Source organism: Catharus ustulatus, chromosome 22, assembly GCF_009819885.2.
Source record: "Catharus ustulatus isolate bCatUst1 chromosome 22, bCatUst1.pri.v2, whole genome shotgun sequence".
Classification (NCBI taxonomy): domain Eukaryota; kingdom Metazoa; phylum Chordata; class Aves; order Passeriformes; family Turdidae; genus Catharus; species Catharus ustulatus.
In genome coordinates, this window is record NC_046242.1 from 176692 (window position 1) to 199727 (window position 23036).

Sequence of the window (23036 nt, forward strand, 5' to 3'; positions counted from 1 at the left end):
TTAAAGTTTCATGGTAAATATTGGACACTGGACAAAGTTTGGAGCTTTGGGTTTTATTTTTCATAGTGACTTTACAGTCAGCCAAGGAAATTTCTGTCAACCTCTGCACTTAATTCTTCATTAATTGGAACACAGTTGTCTCAGAGTAAAACCATTCATAAGCAAATGCTCCGTGAGTGAGCAGCAGTAAAAGCAACCTTTACACTTACCTGAAACCCTTCTAATGTCTTCCTTTTTTTTGTCATTCATTTAATTATTTTCTACTTTCATTCGTTGAAGTATTTTTGGCATCCAACTTAGCAATTTTCTATAATACTATCTTTTCCTATGTAATATGATTATTTTCCCTGGGAATTGGATTACAAAAACCATATAAAAATGATCCAGGCATAGTTTTTTCTTAATAAAAAAGGTTGCTTTTTTAGACAACATTTTAGTGGTTGTCGAATACTACTATTACTACATCAAAACATAACAAGTCACTCCCCAGTAAATACAGACTTTGAGCTAAAAGAAGAGATCAAATAGATCCCACGTGTCTGCACTGCTATTCTAGAACAGGATTTCTCTCCCAAGAGTGATTTCAGAGGAGAGAATCCTAAAAAAGGTTTGGTCACAAAAATAAATTACTATGTAGGTTTGCCAGAGTTAAGTCAAACATCTCAATTCTTGCCCTTCAAAGTAGGCACAAAATTGAAAATTAGGATTTTAGTATACTGAGAACATTCTCTAAGAAAAGTTGTATTTTTTGTTGGTTTTTTTTTTGGTTTTTTTTTTTTGTTTGTTTGTTTGTTTTTAAATGTCAGGTTAGCCAAACTTGCAGGATATGTGTTAATATAAATGTCAGCCAGGAATTTGTCCTACTGTCATAGAACCAGGATGACATTGCTGCCTCAGTTTCTCCTTTCAGAGAGACTAGACGGCTATCATTGCTGTTGCCTGCCCAGAAATGTGATGGTTTAGGACATAAAGTCTATCTTAACTCACTAGAACAGACATAGAGACATAGCTCTTCAATGGAGCCACTTCTGAGACCTGAAGCCACTAAGGTCTTATGAAAAACATGAGAAAATAAAGTCTTGTCTGGCATGCTGCTGGATCTTGAAGGTAAACACTGAGGAAGTGAAATGCTGTAAAGGCTCCTCTATGACACCATAGTGCAGTGCATTTGTACCAGAGAGAAAAGAAGGTCCAGCAATTTCATTACTGAAAACCCATCAAGTGAGATGAAACAGGGAAGTGTTTTTTACACCAGTGCATGAAACCCAAGACATTCCCTCTCATTCACCCATTTACCCATTGCTTTGGAATAGAATGCAAACTGATATTAACAGGGACAAGAGCTGACAGGATTTTACCCACAGCACAGAACGCAAGACAGCTCCTGTAGACTGGAGAGCATCGTGCTTCAAATATGGTTAAATAACAGAGAGCATAGTATGCATTATGTTATATTTATAACAAACCAGCACAAAGTCTGCAATTTTTTTACTCCAATGCTATAATTGTAATTCAATATAAACAAGATCATAGTTTTCAGTGACTAAAACAATTGTCAGAACATATTTAATTAAAGGCTTAACTCTTCACTAAGTTCTCTTTTTTGAGGTCAAGAAACTGGCAGGTAATGTGCATTTCAGAAGGCAGCCAATAACAGTCCTGGTGGAACCACTTATCTGCAGATGCTGAATACCACTGAAGTAAGCTGCAGATTGGATGAAATCGTGTAAAAAGACTGGTTTGTTGAAGGCACTGGCACATGTACTTCTGTGACCGCGGCACTCTTCCAGCTTCAGACAAACACTAGAATTCAAAGATAAATTCAAGGTTAAATGTCATGTGTCAGAAAGCATTTTATGTTTTTCATTAATAAGTTGGTTACAAATATGTGAGACTTCTATTAGGACACCTGGACAGCAGGTGAACTGAAGTCAGCCATTTGACAGGAGCAATGTACGTTCCTATGTTTCTGATTTCTGAACGTATAGCCAAGGCAAAATACTGAAGTAAAATAGAAACTTCCTCCAGAATAATCATTCCTTAATTGAAAGATTGTATTAACTTCGTTTCTGGTGGAAATTTGATCTTCAGCTGGCTTTCTAAAATATTTGCAAAGACCCAACCCAAGTTATTGTTCTCAAAGAATAGCTCACAAAGGAAACTATAATAAATTAGATTTAGTATCTGGAACATTCAGTTCTTTCAAGAAAATAGTTTGTCTATTAAAAATGTTTTATGAATGTAGTAATGAGGCTCACACTCTGGCCTCAGCCAAAGAAGACTGGGAAATAATTTTGTGTGGGTAAATAAAGCACTGAAGTAAACTGGGGAAGGATAACATCTTTTCTTTGACAGAAGAAACAGTCTCTTCTATCTACATTTACACCATAATGAATGGGCAACTATTGACTAAGGGCTCCAGAAAAACCTAAATGGGCAAAAATAATTTCAGTGTAGTCAGTTCTATTTTTAAATAGCTATCAAACGTTGTATTAAGCAGTTCCCAACCACCTCAAGGCAGCATGGCATGCCTGCTTTTTCTCTGGGCTCCCAATGGTAAGGGCTGTACTTCCCTCAGAATTTCTCTGCCATGCAGAGGCAGTCTGCAGGGCATGGCAAGCCCTCTCTGTCCCACAGATCTTTCACACAGGGCACAGCAAAGATACACAAAAGGTATCAGAAGGTCTGATACTGAAGAGCTGCCACTGGAATGGTTCTTCTGGGCAGAGGGGAATCAGCACCCTGCCATTAAACCATGCAGAAAAATGCTGAGCCCAACAGGTCTCTTGCAGCAGACTGGTGGCCTTGTAGTGCAAGGTACAAAAGTGTTGAAAATCTCCCAGTGGCACAAAGTGATTGATCAGACTTGTCAAAGTCACACATTTATTCACCCACACTGGAAAACATTGTGAAAACTCTGTCACATGATCCAAGGGCTCAGGAGTCATTACCACCCACTTCTTCACATATTTAGCACAGACACTTGGGGGAAAAAAAAGATGTGAAGTATGTAAAAATGTACATAGGGTATGTCATTACTAAAAATTCAGAGGTTAAGGAACCACTGCTGCATTTTGGCTAGGACTGATTCAGTGATCTATGTCTTTTTCTGGGCTGATTTTCACCAACTGACCAGTTCCAACTTTGTCAGCAAATGTTGGGTTTGGCTATAATCAGGTTATTGCTATTTCAAGTGGCAACACACCTGAGCTGGAAAACAAAGCCTGAATAAACCAAAGACTGATTTCAAGTGAGATCAGAACTCCGCTGGAATGCACTACCCACTGCTCAGATCTCAGTGGGTGACACCAACAAATCCAAACCACTCTTCAGCTTGGGGACTTCTACTGATCATATTACAGAGAATGCTGAAAGGTTTTTCTTCTCTATTTCACAGATCTAGATGTTCCACACATGGGCAGGAAATACCCTTTTCCCCCTTTGTATGTTTTCATGTAGTTTGGTAATTTATGAACTCATTCATGATTGTGAGACTGTTCCCAAGCACGAGTGCAGTGTGGGAACCAGTCTGCACACTGGTATATGACCAGGCAGGAACCCTGTACAACAGCAGCCCAGATCACAGCGCTGCAGGTTTGGGATGCTCAATATTTGCAGAAACAGCATTAGCAACTTGGTATTTTGGTAAATTGGTATTTTGAGTGGAGAAAGGAAATTCAAGGATCCATAGAGAGTGGGCAGAAAATAAGAAAGCATTAATTTAGCTCCTTAGAAGCGGCACTGCCAGCTGTGCTGCCAGCTGGCCAGCTGACAGACTCACTGACCACAAGGAATCACTCTCTGCCCTCATTTGGTAAAATAGGAACTGTTTGCTCACTCACAGTGGCTGAATAACAAGCCCTGACAAAGCCTGCACTGAGGATCCTCCCATCTTTTCTGTGGGTGCTGGGGGTGTGTGTTTTAAAGTGGGGGGAAAAGGGATTCTTTTATGCCACTACCTTAGGACCATCATAACTTCTGCATCTAAAACAATAATCCTTTCATGACCAACAAAATAAATGCCATGCCCACTAAGTTTCCATCATGACACTTGTCCTGCAGCTGAAGGGGCTAAACCAGATCTAGTCACAAAGCAATTGTCCTTGCATTGTCCACTGTAAGTAATGTGTATTTACTCAGGGCACTGGAATGGGGACACCATGCATGCTTCATGCTGAAAAAAAGCTAATTTGTGCCTGTTATCCTGGAAAGCTTGTACAACATTAATTCTTAAAAACTGGTTGTGTTTCTTACATTCTTATAATCCTTCACTCTTAAATGAATGGGACAGTTCACAGGGTGTGCCACCTGATTTGGTCCCACCTGAGCATCTTCAGGGATGCAAACCTGAGCTATCACTTAGCTGATGAAAGAAGAGAAACCACTGATATTCAGGTCTGAAGACACTTAAGAGTGGTGTCCAAATCTCTGCTTTGCATTTTTCACTACAGTGTGTACCTTCCTGGACCTTACTGGGGCAACACTGGGCTACAGTGGAAGCTAATGCAGAAACAAGTGGTCCACTATGTTATACAGGAGGGGAGACAGTTCTAGAAAGTTTTTATTTGCCAGGCTCTAATTATGCAACCCACCCATTTAAATTAAATAGGAATCAATCACGGGGTGTGATAATAGTGTCCCAAAAAGAAACTGCTGTTAACAGTACAGAGAGGTGACACATCCAATGCTTCACCGTTAGAATAAACCCAATGCTATTACCCCACACACACACTTCCCCTGGCCCAGCACTCCTGACCACGAATCACCCTGGGTGACTCTTGATGACAATAGTATTTGCTTCCTTCTTGTCCAGCAAGAGAGTGAAGCTCTTCCCTAGCTGAGGTGAGGGCAATTTCTCCCCTTCAAGAAAATTTCAAAGCATTCTTTTCTGCAAACAGGACAGTGAAGTGTCTGTCCTACAGCTTTTAGCTGGAACTGGTTTTAGAGGAGTTTTGGTTTGCATGAACTGGGATAGCCAAGCTCACTATCATCTATCCATGCAAGCTCCCCTGCATCTTGTCAGATACAGCAGAGCAAGCACCACACATCTGGCAATAAAAACATGTTCTTACACTGTGAAGTCCATCAGAAATCAGAGAAAGTCCCTTTCTCAAATGCATTTAGATACCTAGAGATGCAAATCAGCACTAAGTGGTGACTGCCAAAGGACAGAAGGTGCTCAACTGTTCTTGGTTTCACTTTCTTAAAAAAAAAAAACGGTGATAAGTTTCAGGTGGTGACAAATATCTGTGAGTAAGCCAGTTTTTGACACTAGAAATGGCCTCTTCCTTAGACAGACTCTGCAAGTGGAAGTGTTTATCCACATGCTCCACCCACTCCCTGGAAGAAGTGTGCGGCTGCATCACATGCAGCCAGCTGGGAAGACAGGGAGCCACTGGTGGCACCTGGGAACAACACTCAGCAGACAGTTTATGGTGCTTAGCACCATGAAAGAGCACAGAAGATAAAGGCACAGAAATCAATTATTGAAGCAGTTTTCTGCTCAAAAAAGCACCTGGCATTTTGTGGATAAATATTTCCCTCACTTCTAGATAAAAATGTATTTTTCCAGTTCCATAAAGAAAATTCACATTAGTAAAATAACTACTGAATATCCTACACAATACTATGCTATATGCCAGATCTTCTATACACAGTTCTATGATTCTGTAACTTAACACCTTGCACCCATTATCAAGAGGTGGGAAATCACTATGGCTGCAGGAATTTGATCCTTATGTCCTCATAATACCTTGGTAAGATAGGTAGGTTCCATAACATCTTCTTTAGGAGGAGACATAGGCAAAAAGAAATGAACTGACTTGCATGGGGATACACAGCAAGCCTGGGAGCAAATCCCAGGTCATACCCACAGATCTTTCCACTGTGAAATCCTAATTCTTGACCTTGACTGGAGGTACAACAGATCGCTTGATCACACTTATGATCCCGACACCTGAGGTTGTAAAATTGCAAACACTTTTGGTCCAGCACAACTAGAGTTAAGATTGGGTTGGTTCAAACATGAACTGATGTGTGACTGCTGGAAGGGAGCAAACACCCAACACTGGATCTGAAGGGGTGATGAGACTCTATACAGGACTTTAATCAATAGGGAGTACTAAGGATACTTTCCTTGTTTAACACACGAATTCTTCACAGCTCACTGTTTTGCTGTGCTGTTTGCCCAGGCAGGGAATGTGTCCAGCCCAAACATAGGTCTTCCCCATGTGTTGATGGCCAGTGTGACACTGAGGACTCCAATGATGTTCATTATTATTCCAGATTTAACCTGTGAAGAAAAAAATCCAAGCCAACAACAATAACCAAACACCAGCACAGCAAATCCAAACCAGTAACACCCAAACACCAGCACAGCAAACTGCAGCAAGGCCTACTTGTACATACACAAGAAAGACAGTCAAATAAATCACAGAAATTGCCATTGTATCCACTGCCTTCTGCTCTTGCTTGGGTGGAGATACCAGGGAACACACTGTGCAAAGTCTTCGAGCACTTTGCTATGCATAGAACCATCTAGGAGCTTTAAGGCATGTGTAACAAGTCGTTCTTATTAGTTAGAGAACAGCTTATGCCCTCTTCAAACACCCAGTTAGAAAACCAGTAATGTTTGTGTGTTCCGCCCAGAACCTGCCCTGTGTGGTCTGGCAGAAAATCAGAGGACCAGAGCCAAGGGCTACTGATTGCTACCTTCTGCTTTCAGCTCCAGTGGAGACAAGGCTTTAGACACTCGCCAAAGCCCCAGAACACTGCAGGGCAGGACTGCATTTTAACCCTTCAGGTTTCAGGGACTTATGACTTCTCAGTTTTTCATTTCACTTGGGCCAATCTGTATGTCTGCCAAAGCCTGTGAGAAAAGTACTGTTACTTGAGATGCAAATTTTTTATCACAGTATTAACACTGCAGAAGAGAGGGGCATAGAGTGGTAGTTACAGCCCATAAGAGCTTCCTGGTACCTTGGAAATACTCTGCAAAGAAAATGAAACTCTCACCATATTTCAGGAAGAAAGCAGTGGAGAATTTCAGGTAAGAGAGAAGGCAATTATCTTACCATATCAAGAACACGGATGCTGCCGTAAGAAAACACTATTGCATTTGGGGGTGTTGCAACAGGTAGCATGAAGGCAAATGAAGCACTGAGGGTAGCAGGCAGCATAACATACAAAGGGTGGACCTTAACAGATGTAGCCTGCAATGAAATGGAGAGAATATCACTCTGGGGGGTATTTGAAAAGAAAAGCATAAAGAATCAATCTACGCCAGACCACTGAGATACATAGGCTTGTTTCCTTGTATTGCCTCACCAGAATATTTCACAAACATTTTATTCTGAAATCCTCATGTGCTTAAAGATAACTTGCTGTTGCTTCCAGTCCCATGATTCTTAAAAACAAGGCTTGATTCTTTCATGTTGTTTGTTTAGCTCTATGGTATAATTTAGATTTCTGGTCAAATATATCCAACAATCTTTTCTTTGACCTCAGACCACCCTTTTTCCAGGGAACACAGGGATGGGATTATAATTACTACGCACGTGGAGTGACATTCTTAGATTTTACATAAACTCCGTGGGACACAAAACTTAAGTGCCAATTTAAGTCATTAATAGCTCAGTACCTTGACTGGGGTAATTTTGCTTTGATGAAATAGTCTGGAATAAAGGGCTTGTCCTTTCCTAATTAAAGAACAAAGTAACCTATTTTTCTCTTTATCCCACAGTTTCGATTCTGCTCAGAAAAGGCAGTAAAACTTACCAGACTTTCCTCCCTAAGTTTTAAAATTGTTCCAGGTTCCCATGAGAAATTACACATTTCTAATAATCAGGCCTACCGCTTCTAGTATTTTAGCACATAATGTGAAGATGAATAATCCAAAGGCACCATCAGAAAAGTGCTGGATTTTGTGTTGGTTTGGGGTTTGTGTGTTTGTGTGTTTTTCCAGTTCTAAGCTGATGGTTCAAAATGACCAGAAGTAACTGATATGTGCTGATCTGTATTGAAAAAAGTGACTGCCACTTCACTTTCTCCAGGGCCAAGGCACACACCTTACAGAAGGCATGACCTGGCTTTCTTTTAAGTATACTGCAGCAACATCCAAGACAATAAATATAATATTGCTTTGCTACCCAGTTTAACTCTGATCCTCCAGCTGACAGGGTAACAGGACAGAAGCAGTCTTACCAAGGAGGCAAAAACAGGCAGGAAGAGGGTAGCTGTGGCCACGTTACTGGTGCATTCAGTGAAGACAGCTACAGTAAAGGAGACCACTGATGCAATGGCCCATGGTGGGATAGATCCTAATGGAGTCATTTGATCACCCAGCCAAGCTGAGAGCCCAGAGTTCTGCAAGAAAAAAAGTGGATTTCAGTGAGGTTTAGAACACCTGACTCACAAACAGGGAAGCCAAGTTATGGGCAACATTCCTGTCAAATAAGGCTAAAGGAGTCCTGAATTATACAAACACCATCCAGGAAAATACAATGATCTGTCACAAAAACTAAAAGAAATTCCTTACCAACTAGACATAACAATGAATCCCACTTTTCTGATTCTTCTGAAAACCAAATACTTGCTCACACATAGGTTACAAAATTATGGTTTTCTTGCTGAACAAGAATTTTTTTTCTGAGGCCATTGTGAACAGTTAACATATGGCCCAGAAGCTTCTTGGAACATTTTCTAAGGTTTCTGAAGGTTGTGATTCTGTAGGAATGTTCTGTTGTCGGAAAACAGTCAGTTGTTGATAGAAACAGGTTACAAAATCTCTGATTTGATAATTTTTAATGCTCTGGAGCTATAATAATTTATGTGTGATGTATGTACATGAATGTAAGGCCCAGAGCTTTACTCTGCCCCATGGTTTAAACCTAACTAGCCACAAAAGTTATCCTTTTCCCAAAGTATGGTACTACTGATAGCTAATGCTTGCTTTGATTTAGATGCATCTTAGCAGTGATGAAGGAAACAATACGGTTCTCCTCAAGATTCCTTCCTGTTTTGGGAATTTAGCTGCCTTTTCTGTGAATTTATGAATACAGCACCAAGCCAGATTTATTTTCTTTCTTTCTTTCTTTCTTTCTTTCTTTCTTTCTTTCTTTCTTTCTTTCTTTCTTTCTTTCTTTCTTTCTTTCTTTCTTTCTTTCTTTCTTTCTTTCTTTCTTTCTTTCTTTCTTTCTTTCTTTCTTTCCTTCTTTCTTTCTCTTGGTTTTGCTTTAAGTCTGAAGATATATCACCTTTAAACAAACCTCACATAGTTCTGAAACTCTGACAAATGGTATCTATACTTCTACTTTTCTAGCCAGGGCCAAGATTGGGATGATTACCAAAATAAGAAAGAATGCTTTTCTGGACTGTCCAGACACTGAAGATCCCAACCTACTCAGCAGTCTCTAAGAGGTAAAACAAAGACACTTGGTCAAAGAACAAAAATTCCTGGAAAAACTCACAAGCATTCACCTCTCCTTGGTTTTTGCTAACTTAGATCTCCCTCCAGATCCGAACTTTGCTACTGGGTTTGGCTTTGGGAGCATTCCCAGTAATACAGGACTAGATAACAAACCAGGGAAGTTCGCCTTTGAGTCAGAGAAAAACAGATGTCAGGACGTACTGCGCTTGCATCAGCCAAAGCAAAACCTCCTCCCAGCAGCAGCACAATACTCCAGGGCATCTTCCTTTGGACCACATTCCAGTCTAGCAGCGGGGCTGATAAAAATGGCTTCATAGCTGAAGTGAGAAATGAAAAGTAGAACAAGTTTTAGGAGCGTGAAGACACTTTGTCTCCTGTTCTGTAAGATAGCGGTGGGCAGATGCACAGTACTGACAAACCTGCACAGGGTGAGGGTAACACACACATGGACTGTGCCCCAGCCCTGCCTAATAAAGGAGGTAGGTGAGCTGCTCTAAGGAACTGCATGCAAATTCAGTGCATGTTTCTGCTTTGTTAGCTGAGCGGGTTAGCTGTTTCACAATACTACAATCCCTCTTTTAAATACCTTCTTCAGTCTGCTCCGAGTCAGACTTGCTTGGATTCCAGGCTGTGAATTTGGGCTTTTGAGCAGGAAGGATAAACAGTAACAGGGAAACAAACATAGCAGGAACAGCATCAGTGATATACCTAACGAAGAAAAGAGAATACAGGTTAGATACCTTTCTCCTAGAAAAGGGCTGCCTTCCAGCATTCTAGTCACTGATCTTTGCTATCCCATTTGGGGCTTGAGCAAAATGCGTCATAGCTCATGTCTGAGGTCTCTCAGACCTGCCATAATATAAACACAATAATAAAAGAAACAAGCTATAATACACATTAACAACTAGAGTCCTGGATGACAACTTATCCCTCCTGGAGCAGGGTTCCTTCTCTGTGCTGAAGCCAAGATCCAACAGTTGTATCTCAAAGACAGACATCTAAAGAAAGGCCCTGAATGATAGTCCCAACATGTATGTTATGTTCCATGTAATACACCATGCACGAACACTATGCAAAGAAGCCATTCAAAGCACAAAATCAATTTTCCAGTGAGTTTTAAGGCATTGGTTAATGGTGGTATTACCAAATATTCAAATGTCACTGCAACTGATTGGAGCTCATACAAACAAAATACTAAGGTGTATGTCAGTGTGACTGAGACCAGCATTACAGAATTTTCTTTTCTTTTAGGAGGTTCAGCTTGCTCCACTTCTCAGTCTCCAATCTTTCCACTGCAGTACAAACTGTCAAATCATAGATGACTGGTAGTGCCATGTACAAGCCATTGGATCAAGCCCAGCAACCATGTGAAGTCAGGTAAAGTTGGAATTAATGACCCCACATCAAAATGGAATGTATGAGCAAGGGAATCTGATTAATAATCCAGAGAGTAAAAGATGGAAAAAACCCCTAAAACTTACTTTTCTCCTCCTTTGAAGAGCCAGGAGGCCCAGCCTTTTATAAAGCCTGGGTGTCTGGTAAACCACAAGAGCACCAGCAATACAAACAAGAGGAAGACATTTAATTCAGCATAAGAGACAGGGCCTAACTTCTTCATCTCTTCCTTCAGCACATTGTATGCAGCTTTGTCTTTGGCAGTTTTCTCTGTCCCGCAGCCCCAGCTTTTTTTTAAGCTTTGAGAAAAAATGGAGGAAAAAAATAAGTGTAAGTATGAACATATTAGAGGGATTTAACATCCTCATCACTCTGAAGCTGTCACTCTTGGGGACAGACACAGACCACAGCAGAGGCCACAAATAAAGAAATTACAACAGTACCAAAGTATTTTGTGGGGATATGCCAGCTCTCACAGAAGAATGGGTTCTATCAAAGGATGGCAGTTTGGAGCAACCTGGGATGAAAAAGTCTGGTTTGAATCAATGGCTACAAACCAGCTATGCCAGCTCTCCCAGGGCTGAAATTCTCAGGTGAGAGACTGAAAAATAAAAAAGCAATTCTGTCTGAAGGTTAAGAATGTATAAGTCTTTTGTCTTAATGTACCTCCCATAAACACAAAAGATTTACAGATCTCAACATTTCTGCTCTCTGCTACAAAATTAATAACTTGTCATTGCATTTGTTTTAGCCAGATGTCTCAGTAAGCTGAGGGGTTTGCACAATATTGTGTAGATAAATACTCACTTGAGTCCTATGAAGGAGCACTGTAACCAAAGCCAAGCTAGCACCAACATCAGGACCATGTTTGGGAATGAAAATCCAAACCAGGAAGCAAAATTCACAATATCATTATTGTCGGGGTATATCCTGCAAATAAATTACTTTCTGTATAAATGTAAAAACATTTAGTAATCTACTCTTCCTTTAATATGTGCTAGTGACAATTATGCATGTAAATCTAGGACAACATTACAAGTAACCATAGGTAACATCCACAGCCTAACTTAAGTCATAGAGAAAGGCAGAACTTAAATGATTGTCAGTTTTCCCTGTGTTCTACTTTGATGCATATAGGAACTTATGTTGATACTTTAGGTCTCAGTCAGACAAGTGCGGCTGAAAGTTCTCCCATACATTCTAGATACCTTCCACTTCTGACACTTTTATCTCAAGACAGGATATTTTTTCTTCCTCCCAATTCATTCTAATAAGAGAGCAAGAAATGTCTTTCCTGAAATTAATACCTGCACTTCTGCTGCCTTCAACAGATGAAAAAGTTGCTAGTTGGCTTGAAAGAATGAAGACAGTGTTTTAAGAAAGGCCATTTTTGGTCTTCTCTGTGTTTGCCAATAATGATTGGAGGAAAAAAATCAATAGCAAACTTCCAGCTGGGTGTTTAAACCAACAGATAATGCAGCAGCTGAGGCTGAAGTACTCGCAACACAAGGAAGCAGTGTTGGAGAATTTCCACTGCAGATTGAGTTCCATGTAGATCAGTTCCCAAACTCAGTTTAGCAGTGAGAGAACAACACAACTGCTCAGTTTCCACAGCACAGCATGGAGGAACAGTGTTACAGGAGGGAGCAAGCTCCTTCTAGCTCTCTTCAGTGTGTTTATGGGTAGAGTTAATCTACATTCTTCTGGTGTTCTTTACTGCAGTTCCTCTTCTGATGTGCTGTATTTCAGTTGAAAAAGAGGACACAGAAGAACCAATATCTCATAATCAACCACTTACATGTTGATTGCCAGCAAGTATTTCCAATTTTCTCAGAAGACCTTAATTCCATCACATAGCTTCCTTTTAAAAGATGCTGAAGCAAAAAAAAAATGAGGCCCAACACTTCATACACATTTCTCAGTCTCAGTTCCTCAACTTATTGCTTGAAGTTCACAAACTGAAATTGTCATCTAAGATGAGTCAATTGGTCACACAAGTAGTATGACAGTGTAACTAAAAGAAGCAGCAAAAATTACTTACTGATTCATCTGGCCTTTCAGTACCACATTTGGTCCTGTTCCAGTAAGTGTTGCAGTTCCTCCAATGCTGGCAGCATAGCATACACAAAGTGTCATTCCCTTGCATACATGCTTCCACTTTTTCTTTTCCTCAGAAGATCTGGGGTCATCAGGGACTTGTTCATTGCTTACAGCTAGACAGAAAGAAAATTATTTGCCTCAGGTAAAGTTGGAAAGGCAGAAAGTTCAGGATAGGGTCTGTAGACTTAGTGTATGTTTATTTTAATTTAAACACCCACAGATATCTCCCTATTTAGGCTAATGTTAATGAGGAACTGAAGAAAGAGACTGGGTTTACATGATCCAAGGATGCTGTTGCCCACATCAGAGCCACAGCTCCTCACCAGTAATGTCTTCTTTCACAGAGAGGTTTACCACCAGCAAAATACTGTAGTCACTGGAACCGTCCCAATTCCACAGTGGGAACCCAACTGGCTTAAACAGATATGAATATAGGCAGAAAAAACCCCCACTGAAACCCAAATCCTTGCTTGGCATTATGTCAGTTTACAATAACCATGAAATGTTACTGTTATGTCATTTGTTCTCTGAGGCTCACAAGCTAATCTTGAAGTCTGACTGGACTAATGGAGCTGGAGAAGGAATTTATGGCAATTACAACCAACTCAACAGTATCAAAGGGTTTTTTCTGCCCACTCTTGCTATCTTCACCACACTCGGAATCTGATCTTTAATCATATTTAATAATATAGCCCTCGGTAACACCACAGCAGAGCAGTGGAATGAGAGGGTCTGAGTTTGTGCACATATTTCAAATTAAGTGAAATCTATTGTAGAACCACAGCATTGGCAGAGGACCTTGAGGAATCAAGCATCAGTGTAAGATGACATACAAGAACAGTTTGTCTACTGTGACAATTCCTCTACCAGTCTACCAGTTCTTCTTTTCCATGTGACTTTTAAAGTAGTCCTCTTTCTTCTCCCCACCTCCACATACAGTCTGATCAATAAAGAGGTATTTATTACCCTAAAACCAAAATAGAGATTGTGTTTACATATTTTTTTCAAATACGTGGCCTAAAAGCTGAATCCCCACTGATAATCCCAAGATTTAGAAAGTGGGATGCTGGGGGTTTGGATGGTTATTTCACACAGGATATGCCCTTCACTTCCCTAAACAGGCAGTTAAGTCTAGGGAAACTGTGGGAGGATGACTCCAGTTTGCAGGAAGGAACACAACAACCTGTCTGTGATCTAGCACTAGCATACAAAATGGCAGCCATCAAAATTGAAAGCAATTTTGTACAACCTAAATGTCATGTATTTAAGACATTGCAGTCAAGTTACCCTCCTCTTTCCTTGGAAGCACTCCTAGGTTGGGGAGCTGAGTGTAGCAAGTTCAGTAGCATCAGCTTTTTGGTGAGCAGGCCCTTACCATTGGCTGCAGTGGACTCTGGTGTGCTCTTTTCCTCCAGCTCAATCACTGTGTTTGTTTGCCCAGCTGCTTGTTCCATCACGGTCATATCATGCTCTGTGCTGTCCAATTGATCCAGGACAGCCTGGACAATGGGAATCATCATGGCAGTGGTAGCTGTGTTGCTTATCCACATGGACAGGAAGGCAGTGACTATCATAAATCCCAGCATGAGGCTGAAAAGAGAGAATGATGCAGAAGAGAGAGGAAGAAAGTGAGCAGATGCTGCTAGGCTTTGTAGTCACTGTAATCTGGAGAGCAAAGCCCAGGCAGGGATGTATGCAGCATCCACTAGTACAGAGCAGGGCCAGCCTACCTTCTAGGACAGCTCTGCCACCTTCACTGAAGGAATCCCAGTGCATGATTAAGTCTGTCATAATTTTGTCCCCAGTGGCAAGCCTCTAAAATGTAGTCAGATGGTAGTTTTGGATAAAGGACAAATAAACTGTTCCTGTTGCTACACTTCATTTCTGGAAACTCTGTGCAAGTACAGCTAAATTGGTTCTTGAAGGATCCTTTCTCTGCTGACTGCTAAATATCATCCCTAGGGCTCTGCTAAACTAACAAGAGGTAAGAAAAAAACAATATAATACTCTTACAGCGCAGGTTTCACCCCAAGTAACAGAAGGATCTTCAGTGCAATCCTTCTGTGAAGATTCCAATGCTCCACAGAAATTGCAACAATCAACCCTCCAAAGAAGAGCATGTTTGTGTTATTTAGGTACTGCAAGCACACCTAAAAGACAGAGAAAGGTAAGAGAAGAGACAGAGAAGGTAAGTCAGGCCAAAATACTTGCTACTAGCACAATTTGCCTACCACCCTCTCAAATCCATGGATTGGACCAGGCCCCAGCCAACACTGGAACAAGAGGCAGCTGCTGCCTGAGAGCTCCCTGCAGTTTCCTGAACACTTGAAATCCTGTGTAACTGCTGACTTGCCTGTGCAGGAGCTCTTTGTGCATCATTGTGCAAAATGATACTGGTTTCCTAAAACACAACTGGGGACTCAAAGTATGGAGGGTGCTGGAAATACTCAGCACCTTCAGCAACCACACCTGCCTTTACTGGCTTGGTGGGCAGTAGTGAACCTGGGCTACAGAACCTGAACACAGCCTGTGCCTTGTGCCCCAGCACACAGAGCCCAGGATGAGGTCTGGGGAGCACACGGCATACCTGCCAGCACCATGCCATCTAACCTTTCAGAAGTTTGTCCTATGCATTTTGAGATGTCCCAGAAGACTGCCAGCACTGCTTTCTCATAGACTGGGAACACAAACTGCTGGCACTTAGTGGGATGCTCTCCAGCAGGATCCGAGCCAAAACAGACCCTCCCCTCTACCACCTCAGGCCCCCCACTCTCAACAGTTTGGGCAAACGTAGTTCAGCATCTTCCCACATAAAAACCCTGAACGCTAACATAAACTTGTGGGCCAAATATTGATGAGGGATTGGAGCACTGGATTTCTCTGTCTCAGACCTGGATTGCACGAGTTCCTTACTGCTTTAGCGCTCCGAACTCCAAGCAGAGGGAGAAATACCACCGGCATGAGGGAGGTGACAGCCAGGGGGATCACTTCAGTGCACCAGTACACAGCCATGATGATGATGATATACCCACATTTGGCCTCCTGCAACATGACAGAAGACACATTTAAGCATTAGAAACTGTTTTTAAAGGTAAGAAGCACATTGGTAGCACTTACAAGGGGCTCACACACTCTTTGTCTGTACCTTAACAAGTTACACTGAATGAGGACTTAAAACTTGTGCTTTCAAATCATGTTCTGAAGTCACTTGTATAAAAAGATCTTTTTGACCAAGAAGTTTGCTTTAATACATCCCCACGAAATAAATACTGTGAGAAAAACAAATCTTCCACCACTAGGTAAGTGCACAGTTTGCTGTGTGCAAGTGCCTATTGGTGGTTGAGGTCAGCAGATTTTTACATCTAGAAGCCAAGAACAGCAATATATAGTTAATTTTTTTAATGAATGGCAAAATTTCCCAGTGTGGATGATTAGCTTGCCTGAAATTCGCAAGTCTTTGATGTATGTCCAGTAAGACAGTTGAGCTCAGAAACTATTTCACTGAATAATTTAAAAGTTCTCTGCTTTTTAAAGTAACTCCTAAAGTAAAACTCTTTTGTATTTTTTTTTTTTTTGTGTGTGTGTGTGTGTATTTTTGTTTGTTGGGGTTTTTTTTTGTTTTGGTTTTTTTTTGGAGGGTTTTTTTTTTTTGGTGACTAAGCACATTATAGGTATTAAACTACTTTCCCAAATCATACTGTCCCTACCTGCTAAGGGAATTCCCTAGTTTAGAATTGTTGCAACCTGTCTTTTTGGGCTGTTGACCAGGCATTTCTGTATCCCAGCCTTCCGTGGTTTGTACTCTAAAAATTGTCAGGAGAAGCAAGCATTCATTAGCTAACAGTGAACTGTTTGAAAGCTGGAGTCAGCGTTCTGTAGTTCAGTATTTGCTCCTATTTAGGGTATGTTTTTATAGGATTTTACTGTAATACAACAAATGTGACTTTATTGCTAAAATAAATGGTGTGACAGTGACACTTAAAAACTGGCATCAGGTGACATTAGTAAATATGGCTGTGTATTCCTTAATTTTGTTGAGAAGTTTAAGAACCAGCAAACACCTGCATTTTTTCCCTCAAGTTTCCAGATTATTTACAGCACAAGTTTTGAAGAGAAAAATTCTTCAGAGATTAGAAGATAGCAGGCAGATCCTGTTGAAGTCTTTTCCCCTTATACACATAAGGTCAGCTCATGATACAATTCATGCTGTACTGCAGTAATGCAGGGATAGAATTAACTGTGGTTAATCTGTTGCCAGTATGAAAGACAAATAAACAACTCTAAGTGAATAAAATTCAAAACACTGGTTTTATAGAATAGAGAGTAAATAATTTATAAGAAGTTCAAAAATACAACCATGCTTATAAATTAACTCCAACAACTATGGCCAGTTCAAACAACCAAAGATTTGGAATTAAATATATATTTGTACTTCCACCTACACCTATCTGTGATTTATGGGAACAGTCACAGAATGTCTCTTTGGTGTTTCTGTACAGTTGACACAAAACACAGTGACCTGCCTCCTGGCTGAGAGATTAAAAGGCAGTCACTGACAGAAATATTGCTTTCCCATCATGAAATATGGTAATTTCTTAAGTTAGACTAATGACACAATATGCCTACAAAGAATAGTAAACTGAAGACATACTTAATTTTTTTTAAAATTATCTCTCCTAGTTTTGACCAAAGTAGAGCTTAAGTAGTCAGGAATTCCTTATTATATAAAGCACTATCATTCAACTGAAAGGCCAGGCTGGTATAACTTACACAGGTAAATCAGAAGGGCTGGCAATTTGGTTTATAAAAACAGATAAAATTATCCTGTACTTTAAAACAGACTGAACTATAGAAGTTGTGCAGAAGAAAGGTTGTTTTTAGCATTAGAACAGCCGCTAAAGCTCTAGTAGGCTAAAATACTGTGAACTGAGCCTTCACACTTGGTCAAGAAGGCTACAAGGCTTTAAAGCCAAAACTTCCCTCAGTTATTCCAATTTTATACTAGTGTAACTCCACTGAACGCAAAGGCGTTGTGCCATTGCCATCCCTGGAATAAGACAGATGAATTGGAGGACATGACATTTGAAATCCTGAAATCCTGACCAATTCATACAACACATCCTGACCGCATCAGGATGGAGAATGTCACCAAGCGACAGGCGGGGAGTACCAGAGCCTCAGCAGAGAGCTGGGGGATGCACTCCTGCCTTTCAGCCCACTCCAACCGCTACGACATCGTGCAGGACAACTCCAAACGCACCGGCCAGCTACACACGGGTTTGGCTTGGCCCAGAATTAAATTGCATCTAGCTGGCACGATGGGTTGGGTGCTGGGAGCCACCGGCAGCAGGGCCAGAGGCGGGTGGAGCGGGGATGGCCCGGGGGCAGCAGGGCCAGAGGCGGGTGGAGCGGGGATGGCCCGGGGGCAGCAGGGCCAGAGGCGGGCTCTGCTCCCTCAGGAGCCCCGCAGGCACTTACCCGCGTGGGCACAGCGAGCGGCAGCGGCAGCAGCAGCAGCGGCGTGAGGCAGAGGATGGCGAAGGAGCGGTACCTCAGCAGGGGCCGCAGGCACGTCAGGGCCATGCTCTGTGGGGTGACACGGTCAGGGCGCCAGCGGGAGCAGCGCCCGCCGCCGCCGCTTTAAGTACGGGGCGGGAGGGACGGGAGGGACCCAGCCGGGGGCGACACGAACCGCCCGCCCCGCCGGGTCCGCCCCGGGTGAGCACGGGCAGCGAGCGGGGCTCCCGCAGCGCCCCGGCCCCGCTCCGGCCCGCCCGCCCTGCCGGGACACGGCATCCATCCCCTCCCCTGCGGCCACCTCCGTGCGGGGCTCCTGCAGCCCCTCCGTGCCGAGGAAAGCGGCTTAGGGGCTGGCTATCAGCTGTCACACCAGTCGGGACAGGGTTCTAAGAACGTTCTCCCTGCTCAGAACCCACGGAGAGGTGCCCGCTGGCACCGGTCTCACCGTGCGCACCGCACGCAGGGACCCAGGAGCTGGCGGCTCCTTTCGGGAGGTGCTGGTGATGCCAAGGGAGGATCGGCCCTCGCTCATTCATACAGTGGTGGGGAAGGACTGAGCTCCTTCAGGGGAATGGAGAGTTAAAACCACAGTGGGGGTCTCCCCAAAACAAAGGTCTGTGCAGGCATGCATGGCTGTGTTTTGCTATTATTTTGAGAGGCATTGTGCCTCTGGATCTGGGTTAAAAATAACCCAGGAAGGTTAACGTGAAAGGTTATTTTTAATGTTGAATTCAGTGACTTTGTCTACACCGCAGCCTCGTAATCCAAAGGGACTGGCACTGATGGTGGCCAGCACGACTGGGAGGGCAGAAAGGGACAACTACATAGAGGACAAACAAATTGTTGATATTTTAGGTTTTGCTTCTGCGATGGCAACAGCCACCTGAAACTCAAGTCAGCATAAATCATATCTCAACAATTTGATCCTGCAGTCTCTTAATACAGTCTTACCAAGCATTACTCACAGAAATAAAGAATTTCAGATTCCACAGCAAGTAATGAGGGAGCTCTGACTACAGCTTGCACTCTTTGTCCTCTGCTGACCAGAGGAACTTGAGTGACAGAAGTTCAAAACAAGACACTCCAATGTTACTTTTCATTTATAAAAGCAGTGAATGCCCACTAAGAAAAACAGTAGCCAACCGGATCTGGACAGATTCCAAATCTTCAAACCTTTCCGAGCAGTCCCTCTGGGTAACTTACCAACACAGAGGAAACTTCACACCAGTGCAAAGTCTAGCAGAAAGTGGGGAATCGGCCAAAACTTGAATTCCTGTGGCCTGTCTCCAATGAAAAAATGGTTCCTAGTTAAAAAAGAAAAAGGACTAGAAGCACTTAAATAAGAAAATGCAAATAGTTAACTCTAAAGGAGTTGTTCTAAGGTTAACTCTGACAGATCAGTGCACATACGATTTCTTCTTGTTTCAGTAAGATGCAGTGAAGAAAAAAGAAAATAAAGACAAAAAATGTATTGATACCTTTAGATGGACTAATCATGTGAAAGGAGACTTGCTTGCTGTACCTGGGGATGAGACATGGGACTCCATGGGCAATTAAATTAGCTAATTCATGCCTCAGTCCTTTTTTTTTTGTGAATACAGGAAAGGGAATCAATATTCCCTTATTGTGTGGAATTATTGCAAACTTTCCTCCATATCATTTGATGATGAGCTTCCTTTTCACCATGCCAAGGAGAAGATAGACAAAGTTTTGTCTGCCTGCTTTACAGAACTGGTCTGACAGCTGGGTAGAAGGGAGCTGCAAAGAGACTAAGCACTTGCAGAACATCCAGGAGGAGTTTTAGGTGGTCCAAAGAGCATTCAAACAAAAACCTCCCACAGCCTGAAATTCAGCTCATGCTAACTGAGCACTAATTGCACACCTTCAAGAAAAAGGAATCCTTTCCTCCAGTCAGTATGGCTCTGAACATAGTAGAGAGCAACGGCTTTAAATACTGCTTTAGAAGCAATAGGTAAAATTAGCTTTTGATTGCAGACATAATTGAGAAGCAGAAGACTGTAGCATCCTTTGGGCCAAATTCTGATACCCTAGTGTTGAACAACGTGCTGTTCTTGTTCTTCTTGGTAGTAAGTTTCAAATCAGTTTTCAAAGGAACTCAAATTTTTGTGTTACAAAGAGGTACAGGCATAGGTGGTGACATGAGGTGGAACCAGGAGCTGAATCAGGTCTCTTGTACTTGAAATCTCTTTTCCTGGTTGCAAGATACCACTCCTGCTGCCCTAATAAACACAGGTATTTTGAGCATGTCAAGAATTAAGGATTTGAGTAACAGAGCCAAACCCATCTTGTGGCTCACTGCCACCAACCCTCGCTGGCCTTTGCCACATTTCTCAGCTGGTGGCTCTGGGGTTCATTTGATTTAACTTGACAAAGAAAGCAGATCATTTTTCTGCTGCTAGTGAGCTGAAGAGGTTCAATGAAGTCTTTAGTGAGCACTAGAGCCAGCTCAAGAGACTGGACTAGTTATGGCTGGGCAAGGAACAGTTGTGGCAGGACCAGCCGCACCTTTCGAGACAGCAAATGCATAGATGACCTTGACAGCATTGTCAAGCCACAGGCAGAGTCTCGCAATCTTCTCTTTTATACTGCAGATACCAGAGTCAATGATGTGAACCATGGCCAAGAGTTACAGTCAGTTACATTGCTGAAGACTAGTAAAGAAAAGCTGACCTGTATTATTTGGTAGAAAAAGGCACTGAAAATCAATCTCACTTAGAAAGTAGGAATTCCAGTCCAGGTGGAAAAATTGTAAAATAAAGATTTTCTTATAGAGAAGCTGCTTTTCTGCAGTTCTGTATTCTTTTCTTCTCTATATAGTGCACTCTCTACAAGGCAATCATCCCAGTTACTCTAGTTATTGCAGGATAGGAATGGTCTGAAAAAAGGTGGCTTTACAGGCAACAGCTGGTTCATTTAATTACAGATAGACATAATTTCTGCCTCTAATTCAAATGCTGCCCAAGTACACAAATACAGTTTGCTTGTTCTAAAGCAGTCCATTTGACCTAGATAACTGCTACCCTCTCTCGAGACAAAAACTCCTCACATTCTTTTTAAAGTTTCATGTTGCAGGCTCTATGCAATAGCCAGAGGCACAAAACTTTCAACAAAATAAAATTAAACAAGGACTGTAAGTCGTATCACATTTGACACTGAGAAACAAAAATCAAAACAACTGACCTTGAGATATTCTAGGACTTTGCAGAAAAAAAATAATGTTTTCTATCTGGGCTTTTGAAAATCACATTCAAAAAATAACCAGCTGAGAACTTACCTCTGTGTGATTCCTGCCTTCGAAAGATGTCTAAAAGAGCTCTTGTATGGTAATGTTATGCACTGGAAGGTTTACAAAGAATTTAAATAGACAGAGTTATTACCAGCATTCACTCCTTCATTGCTCTCCATTTTCCCTCCAATCCGTCCTTCCCAGTTACTGCCAGTCCACAGTCCTGCTTCAGGAGCAGCTTTCAACTAAGTTCCCAGAGGAGCATCTGATATTTTTCCAAGAAAAGCTCTCAAGAGTCTGAATGAACAGTCCATTCGGCACAATCCCCGTGCCCAACAACTTTCTACATAAAAGCCCTCATTATGAATTTTGAGTCAGAGGGGTTTTCTCAGTCTATGTTGCTGATCAGTCTTTCTTGACCCAGAACTGGTGTTTCCCATACAGTTTGTGCCCTAAAGCCCATTCAAATGCTGTGCAGGCTAATGACTACAAAAGAAAAAAGATCCAAAAGAAAATCACGTTTAAAATTTGATTCAGAATTGGCAGCTCTGTAACCTCTCCCTTAGCTGCCATCTCATTAACATATTTGTTCAAAAGCCTTTTCTCTGCTTCATTACATAATTTGTGTTACAAAATCCAGATAAACATTCATTATTCCCAGATCTAAATAATGGCTTACTGCGCTTCGTTTTTCTTCTTCTTTCATTTTTCCCAGAGAAAAATGGGGGGACAGAATGAGCTTGTTTGGATGGGAAATGAACCACACCAATTTCTGAGAAATATCTGTGGCAGCTGTTGTCTATGGCATTATGATACATCGTGCAAAGACTAGCGAATTATTCTTTCTGATACTCCTGCAAAGTGAAAGAATTATTATTAGTGGCCCTACTTGATAGAGTAAGGTCAGTTAATATTTTTCTGCATCTCCTGTATCCCATTGTTCCACACTGGGTAGGGTCTGTCACATCAGAGACACCACTTGCATCATGCAGCAGCAGGTACACAAATGCTCGACCTTCCTTCAGAAAGTTTTGAAACATCTTGGCATTGAAAACCCAAAGTTCTGTTCATTTTTCTCTCTAATTTATATATCTTCTGAAGTTTCCTATTTAAAAATGTACTGCTGAAGTCCAGGAGGAGACAGGACGTGCTGTTCCTGAGGCCTGTGTGCTGTTGGTCCATCCCCATCACAGCAGAGTATTCCCAGGGAGGAAAGGCAATGCTGGGTAATGCAGGACATTTCACCTGGCGTGTACTTGGATACCCCAAAGTGCTCCAAGGGCCACTGGGGAGCCAGTGAGGCCTGGGCATCTGCTGGGCACTGATGCTGAGTTGCTCCTGGATGGA

General features: G+C 41.9%; 1 protein-coding gene across 7 annotated transcripts; it reads right to left on the reverse strand.

Moving 5' to 3' along the window:
- Positions 1 to 37: 37 nt before the first annotated feature.
- On the reverse strand, positions 38 to 22241 carry LOC117005923 (solute carrier family 13 member 5-like). Of its 7 annotated transcripts, none has more exons than XM_033078042.2 (15): positions 21841 to 22241; positions 19646 to 19722; positions 18401 to 18508; positions 15836 to 15964; positions 14936 to 15072; positions 14298 to 14512; positions 12864 to 13035; positions 11630 to 11752; positions 10909 to 11121; positions 10014 to 10135; positions 9629 to 9744; positions 8203 to 8364; positions 7074 to 7211; positions 6136 to 6292; positions 38 to 1803 (listed from the first exon to the last, which is right to left on the reverse strand). In XM_033078042.2, exons 3-14 carry the CDS (start codon positions 18503 to 18505, stop codon positions 6164 to 6166), a joined length of 1761 nt encoding a protein of 586 aa, XP_032933933.1. In that variant the 5' UTR covers positions 18506 to 18508; positions 19646 to 19722; positions 21841 to 22241; the 3' UTR covers positions 38 to 1803; positions 6136 to 6163. The 7 variants fall into 7 exon arrangements, with proteins under 7 accessions (XP_032933933.1, XP_032933934.1, XP_032933931.1 ...); XM_033078043.2 differs by having other exon boundaries at positions 19646 to 19726; XM_033078040.2 differs by having other exon boundaries at positions 19646 to 19746.
- Positions 22242 to 23036: the final 795 nt, after the last annotated feature.